Raw genomic sequence first — 17,208 nt, forward strand, 5'->3', positions numbered from 1 at the left:
GGGAAAATCCAGATATGTTTTCTCCATCACCCGAAATCTGACGATAACCTTACCTTGCTCCAGAGATAACCAAGGGCAGCGGTTCATACATGACCAGGCGTTATGTTATTAATCTAGATAAAATTATTTCAAACATCATCAATTGTTGCAACAATCAAAGGGCAGAGACTTGCGGGCAGAAAAACAGCACATTGGTGCTCAGGGAGCCAAAAATCTCCCCCAATATTAACTCTTCGTTCAACGCCATCAACATCACACATTGCAACGGGATGCCAAATCTTTAACCACATACACGGGCCGATAACATACGAACAGATGCAGACACCAATCTAACAAAGTTCTGGGCAGATGAGTACAGTTAGTGACAACTAAAAGGAAATCGGATGGCTGCTACCTAGGGAAGGCAAATGAAACCAACATCTCCAAGCTAGGATACAGATACTAGAAGATACTCATGCACCCACAAAAGAACCATCTAACTTGATCACAACATCTCGGGTAACCAAGCACACTAAGCACCTACCCTAAGGTGAGTAGGCCTCCATCCTCGCGACGAAGCAAAGACATCACTAGCCAGTAGCCACCAGCTCAAACAGTTTTGTTCCCCACTGCAGCAGGTTTCGATTTGCCTCCTCTTTCTGCAAGAGGACCAAAAATTTATCCAACAGCCAGTTAGTTAGCTTAATCAGAGAGAAAGGATCAGTCAATAACGGAACATCAGAGAGAAAGGATCAGCCAGTTAGTTTTTAATGCTAAGAAACTACTCCTAGTAACTAAGAGTACATTTCACTAGCATAATACAACATCATAGTAGTAGGCTTCTACAATAAAATTTAGGTTGGGCTGCCAGGATAAGCTGGGTATGGGGCAGGCAGCCACCCATAAGCCCCAAAAGAACTGGCCCTAAACCTCAATATAAGTCAGGTCACGACTGCTTACTAGCCATACAAAGTTCAGAAAAAGTTCAGATTATAACTTTGAGGACACATACGTGCAGCATGCGGCGTGGGGCGGGCGGATTGGTCACTGGGGCGGTGGACCAGCGTGCGGCCAATCACACGCTCCACCGTCGGCCGGAGGCCATCCCGTGGCGGGCCGAAGCGCACCGGCAGGAACTCCTTGTTACCGCAGGGGAACTTGGAGCAGGAGAAGTGAGCTGACAAAGCATCCACCCCCTGCGAGCAGGCAAACATTTCTTCGAGTTACGGCGTTGGCCGGAGGGTAAGATGTGGAGTTGACCGGCGATGTGTGTGCGCATACCTGTATGTCCGCATGCACGACCTCACACACCTTCCGAGAGCCTGCCAGGGCCCAGCGGTGCCCGTGCAGAAACGCGTGGAGCCGCCGTGCCGCGGTCGCCGTCGTCATGTTGACGAACGCATAGCCTTTGTTGTACTTCGTCCTGCACAAAGACGGACACAACAAACAAGCTTTGGATTAGACAAAACAGAAGCCTATAAAACAGTTCCTGATTATTATTTTAAATCAGTCAATTTTTAAGACATTGGATTGAAATGCAACGGCTACTGCTTCGTCTTACTTTCCCCCACCCGATCTTCTTTCCGTCTCGCCCCCGACCTCTCCTCTGGCGGCATCGCATTGTCCCTGCCACCTGTGAGGTCCTGGCTCGCCGGCGAAGCCGCCGCGTCTTGTCTCGAGCTCGGCGGCTATCTAATCCGAGCAGGACTGTAACTGAAATTGTCCCCCACCCACACCTGTGAATTCTCATCCTCGGCTGAGTTGGAGACACTGCGGCCGGCCACGTCACTGACATCTTGGCCTTTGAGTGCTGCTATCACTCTGTCTCTATTCTCCCGAAGAATCGACTAACCTGAAGTTCATTTTCAGTCCTGAGGCCTCAGACCGCTGCTCTCTCTTTCTCTCTCTCTACTCTCCTGAAGAATGGACTAACCTGAATTTCGTTTTCAGTCAACTAAGGCCTCGGAGCGCTGCTCTCTCTCTCTCTCTACTCTCCTGAAGAATCGACTAGACTGAATTCGTTTTTAGGCAATTGAGAATTAGCAAATCCGGAAATGCAAATGCTAGTAGTACCTGAAGTCTATTGGGATGTAGAGGAAGTCATACTCCGACCTCACGAACTTGCCACCACCAACGACACGCCATTCAGGATTGTCGTTCTCCTGGACGCAATGCTGGTCCAGAATCGCCATGAACCTCCGCTTCCTGCGCCGCACACCAAGAATTCACAGAATATTTCAGCAAAAAGAAGAGGGGAAAATGGCTGGCGGCAGAGAAGAGCAGGCCACTTACACGAATCCGTTGGGGATATTGCAGATCATCAGAGAAGTCTTCTCGCTGCTTGGGTCGAAGGCCCGTTTTCCCCCGACCACAAGAGGCGGAGGCGGAGACAGCGCCGAGGCGGGCGTCGGCCTCCTCCAGGGCGTGAGGACGGAGCGAGGGGAGAGGTTGTCCTCCGACTCCACCTCCCGGGACTCGTCGATCTCCGTGATGGCGCAGCGCGGCGGCGCTGGCGGCGAGGGCACGTGCGCCCATGGAAAGGGCGGGAACGCGGGCGCCGCCGCGGCTTTGGCGCAGCAGCAGACGGGGGCGAGGCCGCCGACGGGCAACCCGAAGGCCGGCGGCAGCTCGGGAGGCGGGAGGAGGCAGCTGACCGGCAGGGCGAACGGATCCTTGGTGGAGTAGAGCTGGCCGAGGGCGCAGGCCACGGATGCGTCGTCGTACGGGTGCGCGGCGGGGGACAGGCCCAGGCGCGAGGTGTAGGCGGCGGCCATGGCTAACTCCATTTTTCTTTTGTTTGTGTTGGGGAAAAGTAGGAGGAAGGAAGACCGGGCAGGACCGACCCGAGGAGGACTTGGGGAAGCACCACCTGGCCGGCTTGGCCCCTGTATCACGCAGCAGGTGGCACCGCAGGAACGGCAGCACACGCCACCGGCACCACCGCGGTACTCTCAGCTTTAATTGCAAATGTACCTACAAAATCCCTTTTATAAAACATTTTTACAGTTTAAATTAGAAACGTCTAATTTTAAGGGACGGCGGTGGTAGTGTTGATCTGCAGCTGTTTTCCCAGGCTTTGTTCGGTTACACCCTGACCTAAGAGGATTTGGGGGGATTTGACTTGTAGAGGATTTAATCCATCTCAATCCCTGTCAAAACCCCTCCACAACCCTGTCAACCGAATATGGCCTCAGGGATATTAGTCAAGCTTGACATTCAGGTTTCTATACATCTTTTGCATTCGAACTTATTAAATTTGTAACATGTTTTTTGCCATGGTTTTAGTATATTTTGTTTATGACACAAAAGTACGTTCCTATATTGTAGAGTTTTTTTACAGAATGATTGTAAGGTGTCACTGCAGTATAATTGATGCAACAAACCTAAATTATAAAATACCGTGCATTGAATCTAGATTGGTGGGAAAGCATCACCCCTTTTCACCACTAGGCTATGCCTAGTCTGCTTTAAAAGAAACTTTGTTGAGCATTTGTACCAAGCTCTAAGAAGTTGCTTAGGACCATATAGAGCTTTGGGAAGTTTACAGACATTATTAGTTTTTTATGATGAATAAATCCGAGAGATTGTTTAACATAAATTTCCTTCTCAATCTTGTCATTTAAGAATGCACTTTTAAAATTGATTTGGTAAAGTGCGATATCGTGATGATTAGCATATAGGAAAAAAGACAAACCACTCGACCCGCTATTCATGGAAGAGCGATTCACCATTCCTCTCGATGACATCGGCGGTGTCGGCCAATGCGTTGGCCTCTCCCTCCTTCGCGCCACACTCGCAACCATCTCCCATCTCCTCACTGTTGTCTGTTGTGTGAAGTGTTGTGGTCTGGCAGGTTGGAGATCACCTTGGTGGCGGAGTGCAAACTGCAAAGCGTGTGCGAAGCCAGGATTGGCCAGGCAGTGAGGTCATGAGGTGCATAATGTGTCTCTTATGCTAGTGTCGCCAGGATCGCTCCACTTCTCTTCCTTTGCTACTGGTGTCTGCAGCTTGCGGGTGAGCAGAAACATGCTAGAGGAGGCAGACTGTGAGAATGGGATCTCCGACGTGTCATGTAGCCGTTCATGAAAGGAGTACCCCTTGTTGGAAAGCCGGCTTGGGCGCGCGACTCTAGCGGTGTTACCAATAATGATGAAGCAGAGGTGAAGGATAGGTCGGCGTCGGGCTCGGTGGACATGGAGCAGTCAAGAGGTCTCGACGATCGCTGCCCCTGAGGCGTCCGGGGACGGGGCATATCTTGTCGATGCCGCTTCGGTACCATATCTTGGTACAACAGACCCGATGTCCCAATGTGTGACAAAGGAGGTGTCGGTGTCCGCAGAGGCGGCAACGTGCACAACAACATTGACGGTGACCATGCGGGTAGTCGTGGCGATGGCTGCCTCCGCTTGCCATCGTGACAGGGGTAGCGACCCTCGATGACCGCAACAAGGAGCTCAAGGGGCATTGTGGCGCATCTACAAGTGCATCCACTTGTTTTTAGGCATGGCAACGATGGTCCCATGTGGTGCACGCTACCGTCACAAAGGGTATTTCATCCAGTGCGAGGGCAGTGACCATCACACCAGAAGGTTCGAGGCACCAGTGGCAGAGTCTGATTGCTTGTATCTGCGTTGGTATTTCCCCGAAGTGGAGAGGATGATGCAACGCAACAACGGTAAGTATTTCCATCAGTTATGAAACCAAGGTTATCAATCCAGTAGGAGAACCAAGCAACAATATGTAAACAATACCTGCACACAAATAACAAATACTTGCAACCCAACGTGTAAGAGGGGTTGTCAATCCCTCCTCAGTATTGAGATAGATTAAATTGTATGAGATTGGATAAATAGATCTAGCAAAAACACAAAATAAAATAAATAAATAAAAGGTGCAGCAAGGTATTTTTGGGTTTTTGGAATAATAGATCTGAAAACAATATGATAGGAAATAGACCCGGGGGCCGTAGATTTCACTAGTGGCTTCTCTCGAGAAAATAGCATACGGTGGGTAAACAATTTACTATCGAGCAATTGATAGAAGACCAAACAATTATGAAGATATCCAAGGCAATGATCATGTATATAGGCATCACATCCAATATTAGTAGACCGAAGCGATTCTGCATCTACTACTATTACTCCACACATCGACCGCTATCTAGCATGCATCTAGTGTATTAAGTTCATGGAGAAACGGAGTAATGCAATAAGAATGATGGCATGATGTAGACAAGATCTATTCATGTAGGAATAGATGAGGGAGTCCTGGATTAGGGGGTCCTCGGGCGTCCGGGCTAGGTGACGTGGGCCGGACTAGTGGGCCGCGAAGATACAAGATAGAAGGCTTTTCCCCGTGTCCGGATGGGACTCTCCTTTGCGTGGATGGCAAGCTTGGCGTTCAGATATGAAGATTCTTTTCTCTATAAACCGACTCTGTATAACCCTAGGCCCCTCCGGTGTCTATATAAACCGGAGGGTTTAGTCCATAGAGGCAACCATAATCATACAGGCTAGACATCTAGGGTTTAGCCACTACGATCTCGAGGTAGATCAACTCTTGTAACCCCTATATTCATAAAAGTCAATCAAGCAGGAAGTAGGGTATTACCTTCGTTAAGAGGGCCCGAACCTGGGTAAATATCGTGTCCCTGTCTCCTGTTACCTTTGATCCTTAGACGCACAGTTTGGGACCCCCTACCCGAGATCTGCCGGTTTTGACACCGACATTGGTGCTTTCATTGGGAGTTCCTCTGTGGAGTCGATAGAAGGATTGATGGCTCGTCTTGTTATCAAGGACAGTATCACTTCTGGAGGAGCCCTGGTCTCAGGCCAAACCCTCCGGCTTGGCAGCTTTACCATGGCCGCCCGTTCGGCCATTAAGCCGAAGACGACTTCCCAAGTCATCAAAAATCATCTCTGTGTTGGCCCCGAATACTCCGAACAGATGGATCCGGCGGATTTATCGTCTTTGAACGAACTCCTGGATCGCATCGCTGCCCTGGGGGTCTATTCAGACTATGATCGGATTGGGCTTAAACCCGATCAGCGAGAAATCAAATCTCCACCGATCACCCATCAGGTAGCGGTCGTGGAGGAGCAAGCCGACAGTGACTCTTCCCCTACATTGGAAACAAACTATGTTCGGATTTCCGAGCTCAGTGAGCCGTATACCCATCTTCGGGGGGACACTCCCTGTCCTCCGAACATAGAACCGGGCGTTGAGCCTGAAAACTCATTGGACATCCTGGAGCCCGGGCTGGTAAGCTCGAAATTTTTTCAAACTCCGGACTCCACACTAGGTCAGGATCCGAATTTAACGCCGCCCACCCACCACCAGCAATATTCTCCAAGCAATTCCGGTCCCCCGGACATATGCGACCTAATGTATGTACGGCAGCGGCCTCAGGAAACAGTCCATCACTTTTAGGTCAGTTTCCTCCTTGTTAAAAACAAGATCAAAGATTGCTGCGACGACGACGCAATTTTAGTACTTTGCAATAACTGTACAGATGAGGGAATCCTTAACGCCCTCAACCGCCGTCACGTACTACACTTTGCGGACTTGGCAAATATAGTACAGAAGTACTGCGCAATGGAAAGCGCTTGGAAAACCCAGATAGCCCGCAGGGAACCGCGGGCCTTTAAGCCCTCTCCCGGTCGGGCAAAGAGGATGCACCCTCGCGGGGCACCCGATCCTCATCCCGTAAGCAAGAAAATCAAGCCCGTTACGGGGCATAGAACTGTCCTCGAAGGATGGCTCGATAGGCCATGTAAAATATACATGACGCCGGACACCGAACCAACCCACAGCCTCCGAGCATGTTGGATACTCCGGCAAGTGACCAAGAGTGGCGAGGGCATCCTCACCAACACTATCTCAGAGAAGTACTCTTCGGAGGACGGCGACCTTAAAATATTCACGGTCTTCGAGACCTTTTCCTCAAACAACCGACGCAAAAGGGCGCTTCGCGACCTCGCCGAAGTCTGCCAAGTAGCAGCAGTAAACCCTTGGAACGATACGACAATAACTTTCCATGCCGATGACGAGCCAAGATCCCGATCAGCCCGGGCACCAGCCGCCTTGGTCCTCAATTCAATCGTGGATGGTTTTCGGCTCACTAAAGTGCTCATGGACAGGGGTAGCGGACTGAACCTCATCTACGAGGACACGCTCAAAAGAATGCAAATGGATAGAAGTCGCATAGAGCAAAGCAATACAACTTTTCGAGGAATTATCCCCAGTCGGGAAGCAAGATGCGCGGGGAAAATTAAACTCGACGTGGTATTCGGCATGCCAGAGAACTATAGGTCCGAAGAGATAATCTTCCAAGTGGCCCCTTTCAACAGTGGATATCATGCCCTGTTAGGGCGAGACGCATTCACACGCTTTCAAGCAATACCTCATTACGGGTACATGAAGCTCAAAATGCCCAGGCCCAACGGTGCTATCACTATCGCCAGTGATCCGGACATAGCACTCCGCGCCGAAAACAAAACAGCATCCTTGGCCCTTGAGGCACTATCCGAAGCCCTGGCGGCTGAGGAGCTCACCGCTCTATGCTCCAAAGTGGATAGAGACGATGTAATTCTTGATAAAAGGCCTAAATCCACTTCTTTCAAGCCAGCATACGAGATAGTCAAATTTCAAGTTCACCCGACGGACCCCAAGAAGACAGCTTCCATCGGGACACAGGTGGATCCGACAGTCGACGCCGCATTACGCGCGTTCCTGTGCGAGAACTGGGACATCTTCTCCTGGGACCCTTCTGATATGCCAGGAATCCCGCGCAGGCTGGCCGAACACAGTCTCAATATATTGAAAGGATACAAGCCAGTCAAGCAAACACTGCGGCGCTTTTCCGAACCCAAACAACAAGCTATGTGGGAGGAGCTAGCCAAGCTACTTGAGGCCGGGTCCATCAGAGAAATTAAACACCCGGATTGGCTAGCAAACCTGGTGATGGTACCGAAGAAGGATAAATCCTGGCGCCTGTGTGCCGATTTCAAAGACCTCAATAAGGCCTGCCCTAAGGATCCCTTCCCCCTTCCTCATATCGATCAGATCATTGATGCAACCGCAGGACACGATTCACTATGTTTCCTCGACGCATACTCCGGATATCATCAAATCAAGATGAAGGAATCCGACCAAGCCGCAACGGCATTCATTACCCCATACGGGCCCTTCCGCTTCAACAATATGCCTTTCGGGCTCAAAAACGCCAGCGCCACTTACCAACGCATGATTCAAACATGCCTAGAGAAGCAAATCGGCAAGACGGTTGAAGCATATGTAGTCGAGTCATTGGTGGATGACCTGCGCCTCACATTCGACAACCTCCGTACATATGACACGAGGCTCAATCCGGAAAAGTGTGTTTTCGGCGTTCCCACCGGAAAACTGCTGGGCTTCATTGTTTCCAATAGAGGAATTGAAGCAAACCCAGCCAAAATCTGAGCCCTGTCACAATTGGCTATACCAACAGACCTCAAACAGGTCCAAAAACTAGCCGGATGTGTGGCAGCTTTAAGCCGTTTTATCTCCAGATTAGGAGAAAAGGCATTGCCATTGTATCGCCTACTCTGACGCACCGACCACTTTGAGTGGACGGACGCTGCAACGGCTGGACTGGAAGAAATAAAAGCTTTGTTAGCAAGCAACCCAATCCTAGCCGCGCCAAACGTCGGTGAACCCATGTTATATATTATACATATCTACAACGCACCAGGTGGTGAGTACGGTGCTCGTCGTTGAATGAGAGGAAGAGGGACATAAATTCCCACTTCAAAAACCAGTATACTATGTATCGACGGTCCTCACACCATGCAAATCCCAATACCCTCATTATCAAAAGATAGCGTATGCGGTCTTCATGGCATCCCGGAAGCTACGGCACTACTTTCAAGAGTGCTCGATCACGGTGGCTTCCGAAGTACCACTCAATGACATCATAAACAACCGCGACGCCACCGGGCGGATTGCCAAATGGGCCATTGAGCTCTTGCCATTTGAAATAACATATAAGCCATGTCGAGATATTAAATCCCAAGTGTTGGTTGACTTCGTCGCAGAATGGACAGAGGCCGAACTCCCTAAAGAGTACGGTACATACTCCAACTGGGTGATGCACTTCGAAGGCTCTAAAATGCTAGCCGGAATAGGGGCTGGTGTTGTCCTGACATCCCCCGCAGGGGACATAGTCCATTACATGCTCCAAATATTATACACAGACTCCAATAACGCAGCCGAATATGAGGCCCTATTGCATGGTCTTCGGATGGCCGTCTCTATGGGCATACAATGCCTTGAGGTGTGCGAGGACTCAAACCTCGCAATATCCCAAATAAATGGAGAATTCGATGCCAAAGATCCGAAGATGGCGGCTTACCGTAATGCTGTACTTAAAATATCAGCTCGGTTCGAGGGGCTCGAGTTTCATCACGTGGCCCGAGACTAATCAAGCAGCGGACATCCTTGCTCGCATGGGCGCTAAGCGCGATCCCGTCCCACCCAATACCTTTGTGGAGAGGCTCTTTAAGCAATCCGTGGTATGGCAAGACGAGAGTGGCAACACCAGTCCGGATCCGATCATACCCCCGGATTCCAAACAAAATCCCGATATCATCGGGGGCTCGGCCACCGAAATAACTCCATCGGCCCATGTAATCATGGCAGTAATCGCCCCATGGACCGAGCCCTTCTTGGCCTACCTTAATAGGCGAGAGCTCCCTGAGGACCAGAATGAGGCTCGATGCATCGTTCGACGCTTGAAAGCCTACAAGGTTCTCGAAGGAGAGCTCTACAAGAAAAGTACTATCGGAGTCCTTCAAAGATGTATCTCCGAAGAAGAGGGGCGGCAGCTCTTGGCTGAAATCCACGCTGGTCTCGGCGGTCATCATGCCGCAGCTCGGGCCCTCATAAGTAAGGCCTTCCGTACCGGTTTCTTCTGGCCTACGGCCCGAGCAGATGCACAAGACCTCGTCCAACGTTGTGTAGGATGCCAGCTTTTCGTCAATCAAAGCCATATGCTGCCTACCGCCCTACAAATAATCCCCACTACTTGGCCTTTTGCGGTTTGGGGGCTTGACATGATCGGATCCCTTAAAGGGGGAAGCCATAAGAAAAAGTATCTATTGGTCATGTTAGATAAATTCACTAAGTGGATAGAGGCCAAACCAGTTAAAACGGCCGAAGCCGGACCAGTGATAGATTTTATATCCGATGTCGTACACCGTTATGGTGTCCCACACAGCATCATCACCGATAACGGCTCTAAGTTTACAGCCGACGAAGTGAAAACTTGGTGTGCTAATCTGGGTATCAAGCTCAATTATGCTTCTATCTATCACCCTCAAACAAACGGTCAAGTCGAATGGGCTAATGGCCTTATAATGAGCGGCATTAAACCCAGACTAGTACGGTCTTTAAAAGAGTCAGATAAACACTGGGTTGAGGAGCTCGACTCCGTACTCTGGGGGCTGCGGACCACGCCCAATCACATTACCGGATACACTCGTTCTTCATGGTGTACGGCGCAGAGGCCGTATTGCCCTGCGACATCATTCATGACTCACCTCGAGTGCGCATGTACAAAGAGAGAGAGGCTGAGCTCGATCGGCAGGATGATTTAGATGGCCTGGAGGAGGAGCGCGATGTCGCAAAAGCCCGTTCAGCATTCTATCAACAACAAGCTCGAAGATACCAAAGCAGGGAAGTGCGGGCCAAGACTTATAATGTTGGTGAACCCGTTCTACGCATACCAGAGAAGAAAAAGGACAAGCTCAAGCCCAAATGGGAGGGTCCTGATAATCCCAAAGTGCAGGGAATCATCGTAGCAATTCCCAATGGTGGAAGTGTTAAGTATGGAGTGTCGAACCCACAAGGAGCTAAAGGTAAGATCAATATTCTCTCAAGTCCTATCTGCCACTGATACGACTCTACGTACACCGAGCGTTTGCTTCCAACTAGAAACGAGAAATAAAACTACGTTGTGGGTATGAAGAGGATAACTTTGCATGATATCGGAGAGCTAAAATATAAAAGTAGGTGTTGTTGTCATAAAGTTAGAATATATTACTAAATATTATAAATAGCGAGTGTGGAATAATGATGGATCGGTGTGCGGAATTGTCCTAGGCAATTGTTAACAAGACCGGTGGTCGTCATTGCAATTTCATATGAGGGAGAGGCATAAGCTAACATACTTTCTCTTCTTGGATCATATGCACTTATGATTGGAACTCTAGCAAGCATCCACAACTACTAAAGATCATTAAGGTAAAACCCAATCATAGCATTAAAGCATCAAGTCCCCTTTATCCCATACGCAACAACCCCCTTACTCGGGTTTATGCTTCTGTCACTCAAGCAACCCACTATAAGCGAATCATGAACGTATTGCAACACCCTACAGCAGGAATCCCTCACGCTTGCGCGACACAGAGGGCACAATAGGACAGCACCAAAATAAAACACACAACTCGTACCAATCTAGATCATCAATCGACCCAAAGACAAAGGATATCTACTCAAAACATCATAAGATGGCAACACATCATTGTATGATAATATGTGGCATAAAGCACCATATTCAAGTAGGGATTACAGCGGGGTGCGGGAGAGTAGACCGTGTAAAATAGATGAGGATGGTGATGATGGTGGTGATGTTGATGAAGACGATCACCGCGGCGATGATTCCCCTCCTGATGGCACTCCGGCGCCACCAAGAGAGAGGAGGAGAGGTTCTCCCCCTTGTGCTTCCTCCTCCATGGCCTCCCCCTAGATGGGGAGAGGTTCTCCCTATGGTCCTTGGCCTTCATGGCGTTGATGGCCCCTCCGGGATCCTCCTCCATGGCCTCCGGTGATGATGGCCCCCTCCGGCAGGGTGCCGGAGAGGGCCTAGATTGATTTCTTGTGGCTACAGAGGCTTGCGGCGGCAGAACTTCCGATCTAGGTTAATTTCTGGAGGTTTGGGTATTTATAGGAGAGGTTGGCGTCGAGAACAAGTCAGGGGGCTCGTCCTCGAGTAGGTAAATGATAAAAGAAATAATTTATGAAGTGTAAATGCTAGAAAATGCATAAGTTTGATCAATGATAATTCCCATCACTTTTTCTAGCATCATTATATATCATAACAGTAGCTCAACTCATAAAACTTCTCATGATCAAGTAACAAGCTATTCACATGTTAAAGTATAGATCATAAACTTTCTTGAAAACTAACAAACTGTGCTCTTAGTCATCAAACAATTGCAATTCATCTTATTTTCGGGAAGGGTCTATGTAAGAGCTTTGATTCAGCAAACTCCACATACTCAACTATCATTTAATCTTTCACAATTGCTAACACTCATGTGATATTTATGGGTTCAAAGTTTTAATCGGACACAGAGAAAGATAGGGGCTTATAGTTTCGCCTCCCAACCTTTTACCTCAAGTGTAATGTCAACAATAATACTTTATGAAAACCTACATCAAAGTGGATATATATATCCGGATCGCTCAAACACAAAGTGCTTGCCAAAGGAAAAATGTAAAAAGGAAAGGTGAAAATCACCATGACTCTTGTATAAGGGTAGAAGGTAAAAGTAAATGATAGGCCCTTCGCAGAGGGAAGTAGAGGTTGTCATGCGCTTTTATGGTTGGATGCACAAAATCTTAATGCAAAAGAATGTCACTTTATATTGCCTCTTGTGATGAAGACCTTTATTATGCAGTCCGTCGCTTTTATTTCTTCCCTATCACAAGTTCGTATAAATTAAAGCTTATTTTCTTTGCACTAATAGGTAATACATATTTAGAGAGCAATTTTTATTGCATGCACCGATGACAACTTACTTGAAGGATCTTACTCAATCCATAGGTAGGTATGGTGGACTCTCATGGCAAAACTGGTTTAAGGGATGTTTGGAAGCACAAGTAGTATTTCTACTTGGTGCAAAGAATTTGGCTAGCATGAGAGGGAAAGGCAAGCTCAACATGTTGGATGATCCAAGACAATATAACGTTTCTGATACAGGAAAACATAACCCATTAAGTTGTCTTCCTTGTCCAACATCAACCTTTTAGCATGTCATATTTTAGTGAGTGCTCACAACTACAAAATATGTCCAAGATAGTATATTTATATGTGAAATCTCTCTTCCTTCAATATTCTTTCATGAATTGTTCAAGTGACCAATTCTGCGTTTGCTAACTTTCAATAAGTTTACTACCTATACTTATTATGTGTGAAGTCATTACTCCCCATGTTATAAGCATATGAAACATATATAAATTCAGATTTATGATATTCAATTCATTCAACCATTTACTCATAGGATATACGTGAAGCACGTGAGTAAATGACAAACTACTCCAAAAGATAGAAGTGAAGAACACTGAGTAGTCAAATAATTAACTAGCCATGGGAGGATTCTTTTTCATTCAAGATTTCAGATCCAATGATTTTATTCAAACAGCAAGTAAAATTAAAAATACGCTCCAAGCAAAACACATATCATGTGACGAATAAAAATATAGCTCCGAGTAAGGTATACCGATAGTTTTGAAGACGAAAGAGGGGATGCCTTCCGGGGCATCCCCAAGCTTAGGCGCTTGAGTATTCTTTGAATATTACCTCGGGGTGCCTTGGGCATCCCAAGCTTAGGGTCTTTCCACTCCTTATTCTCCTCATATAGATATCTCGTCCAAAGCTTGAAAACTTCAATCACACAAAACTTAACGGAACTTCGTGAGATAGGTTAGTATGATAAAGAGTAAACCATTCACTTTGGTACTGTCAAAGACAAGGTTCCTAATTGTTCTCACAGAATTCCTACTGTAGCATATCATTTCTACAATTTATATTGAGGAATATAATCCATAGAAACTAGAAAACAAGCAAACTATGCAATGAAAACAGAATCTGTCAGAAACAGAACAGTCTGTAATGATCTGAACAACAACCATACTTCTGCTACTCCAAAAATTATGAAATAAATCGGTGGACGTGAGGAATTTGTCTATTAAGCTTCTGCAAAAAGAATCAGCTCAAAATCACTCTTCTGTAAAAAAAATGACAGCTAATCTTGTGAGTGCAAAGTTTCTGTTTTTTACAACAAGATCACATTAAATTTCACCCAAGTCTTCCCAAAGGTCTTACTTGGCACTTTATTTAAACAAAAGCTATAAAACATGACTACTACAGTATATTAATCATGTAAACACACAAAAACAGTAAGGGTAAATACTGGGTTGTCTCCTAACAAGCGCTTTTCTTTAGTGCCTTTTAGCTAGGCATGATGATTTCAATGATGCTCACATAAAAGAAAAGAATTGAAACATAAAGAGAGCATCATGAAGAATATGAATAGCACATTTAAATCTAACCCTAGGGATTTTGTGAGCACATAATTTATAGGAACAAGAATCAACTAGCATAGGAAGGCAAAACAAGTATAACTTCAAAACTTTAAGCACATAGAGAGGAAACTTGATATTATTGCAACTCCTACAAGCATATATTCCTCCCTCATAATATTTTTCAGTAGCATCATGAATAAATCCATCAATATAACTATCACATAAAGCATTCTTTTCATGATCTACAAGCATAGAGAATTTTCTACTCTCCACATAAGCAAAATTCTTCTCATTCGGAATAGTGGGGTCACTAATTCCTAAAGTTGACACTCTTCCAAACCCGCTTTAGATGATAGTGTTGGAAATATGCCCTAGAGGCCATAATAAATTGGTTATTATTATATTTCATTGTTCATGATAATCGTTTATTATCCATGCTAGAATTGTATTGATAGGAAACTCAGATACATGTGTGGTACATAGACAACACCATGTCCCTAGTAAGCCTCTAGTTGACTAGCTCGTTGATCAATAGATGGTTACGGTTTCCTGACCATGGACATTGGATGTCGTTGATAACGGGATCGCATCATTAGGAGAATGATGTGATGGACGAGACCCAATCCTAAGCCTAGCACAAGATCGTGTAGTTCGTTTGCTCAGAGCTTTTCTAATGTCAAGTATCAGTTCCTTAGACCATGAGATTGTGCAACTCCCGGATACCGTAGGAATGCTTTGGGTGTACCAAACGTCACAACGTAAGTGGGTGGCTATAAAGGTGCACTACAGGTATTTCCGGAAGTGTCTGTTGGGTTGGCACGAATCGAGACTGGGATTTGTCACTCCGTGTAAACGGAGAGGTATCTCTGGGCCCACTCGGTAGGACATCATCATAATGTGCACAATGTGACCAAGGAGTTGATCACGGGATGATGTGTTACGGAACGAGTAAAGAGACTTGCCGGTAACGAGATTGAACAAGGTATCGGGATACCGACGATCAAATCTCGGGCAAGTAACATACCGATAGACAAAGGGAATTGTATATGGGATTGATTGAATCCTCGACATCGTGGTTCATCCGATGAGATCATCGAGGAGCATGTGGGAGCCAACATGGGTAACCAGATCCCGCTGTTGGTTATTGACCGGAGAGTCGTCTCGGTCATGTCTGCGTGTCTCCCGAACCCGTAGGGTCTACACACTTAAGGTTCGGTGACGCTAGGGTTGTAGAGATATTAGTATGCGGTAACCCTAAAGTTGTTAGGAGTCCCGGATGAGATCCCGGACGTCACGAGGAGTTCCGGAATGGTCCGGAGGTAAAGATTTATATATGGGAAGTCTTATTTTGGTCGCCGGAAAAGTTTCGCACTTTATCGGTATTGTACCGGGAGTGCCGAAAGGGGTCCGGGGGTCCACCAAGGGGGTCCACCAGCCCCGGGGGGCCACATGGGCTGTAGGGGGTGCGCCTTGGCCTATATGGGCCAAGGGCACCAGCCCCAAGAGGCCCATGCGCCAAGAGATAAGGAAAAGGGAGAGTCCTAAAGGGGGAAGGCACCTCCGAGGTGCCTTGGGGGGGAAGGACTCCTCCCTGGCCGCACCCTTCCTTGGAGGAAGGGCCAAGGCTGCGCCCCCCCTCTCCCTTGGCCCTATATATAGTCGGGGGAAGGGAGGGCAGCAAGACCTAAGCCCTGGCGCCTCCCTCTCCCTCCCGTGACACATCTCCCTCCTCCCGCAGCGCTTGGCGAAGCCCTGTTGGAATCCCGCTACTTCCACCACCACGCCGTCCTGCTGCTGGATCTCCATCAACCTCTCCTCCCCCCTTGCTGGATCAAGAAGGAGGAGACGTCGCTGCTCCGTACGTGTGTTGAACTCGGAGGTGCCGTCCGTTCGGCGCTAGGATCATCGGTGATTTGGATCACGACGAGTACGACTCAATCAACCCCGTTCTCTTGAACGCTTCCGCTCGCGATCTACAAGGGTATGTAGATGCACTCCCCCTCCCCTCGTTGCTAGATTACTCCATAGATTGATCTTGGTGATGCGTAGAAAATTTTGAATTTCTGCTACGTTCCCCAACAGTGGCATCATGATCTAGGTCTATGCGTAGTTTCTATGCACGAGTAGAACACAAAGCAGTTGTGGGCGTAGATGTTGCCAGTTCTTCTTGCCGCTACTAGTCTTATCTTGTTTCGGCGGCATTGTGGGATGAAGCGGCCCGGACCGACCTTACACGTACGCTTACGTGAGACAGGTTCCACCGACTGACATGCACTAGTTGCATAAGGTGGCTAGCGGGTGTCTGTCTCTCCCACTTTAGTCGGAACGGATTCGATGAAAAGGGTCCTTATGAAGGGTAAATAGAAATTGGCATATCACGTTGTGGTTTTACGTAGGTAAGAAACGTTCTTGCTAGAAACCTATACAAGCCACGTAAAAACTTGCAACAACAATTAGAGGACGTCTAACTTGTTTTTGCAGCATGTGCTATGTGATGTGATATGGCCAGAAGATGTGATGAATGATATATGTGATGTATGAGATTGATCATATTCTTGTAATAGGAATCACGACTTGCATGTCGATGAGTATGACAACCGGCAGGAGCCATAGGAGTTGTCTTTATTTTTTGTATGACCTGCGTGTCATTGAATAACGCCATGTAAATTACTTTACTTTATTGCTAAGCGCGTTAGCCATAGAAGTAGAATTAATCGTTGGCGTGACAACTTCATGAAGACACAATGATGGAGATCATGATGATGGAGATCATGGTGTCATGCCGGTGACAAAGATGATCATGGTGCCCCGAAGATGGAGATCAAAGGAGCAAAATGATATTGGCCATATCATGTCACTATTTGATTGCATGTGATGTTTATC

General features: G+C 47.3%; 1 protein-coding gene across 1 annotated transcript; it reads right to left on the reverse strand.

Annotated features, from left to right (window-relative positions):
* Window positions 1-259: 259 nt before the first annotated feature.
* On the reverse strand, window positions 260-3,789 carry LOC123120773 (protein MEI2-like 6). Its single transcript, XM_044540761.1, has 6 exons — window positions 3,708-3,789; window positions 2,272-2,929; window positions 2,053-2,184; window positions 1,261-1,402; window positions 992-1,175; window positions 260-638 (listed from the first exon to the last, which is right to left on the reverse strand). The coding sequence occupies exons 1-6, from the start codon at window positions 3,787-3,789 to the stop codon at window positions 589-591; spliced, it is 1,248 nt and encodes a 415-aa protein (XP_044396696.1). The 3' UTR covers window positions 260-588.
* Between the last annotated feature and the right edge of the window lie 13,419 nt (window positions 3,790-17,208).

The sequence above is a fragment of the Triticum aestivum genome, chromosome 5D (assembly GCF_018294505.1).
Source record: "Triticum aestivum cultivar Chinese Spring chromosome 5D, IWGSC CS RefSeq v2.1, whole genome shotgun sequence".
Lineage (NCBI taxonomy): Eukaryota > Viridiplantae > Streptophyta > Magnoliopsida > Poales > Poaceae > Triticum > Triticum aestivum.

Bases quoted from the DNA above. Each gene is read 5' to 3' on its own strand.
- LOC123120773 (XM_044540761.1), bottom strand. From the start codon at position 3,789: ATGGGAGATGGTTGCGAGTGTGGCGCGAAGGAGGGAGAGGCCAACGCA. The intron at 2,930-3,707 runs GTGAATCGCTCT...ATTAAAGCTGAG, and splicing joins CGATGTCATCGAGAGGAATG to AGTACCGCGGTGGTGCCGGT. The intron at 1,403-2,052 runs GTACTACTAGCA...GTCTTTGTGCAG, and splicing joins TACATCCCAATAGACTTCAG to GACGAAGTACAACAAAGGCT.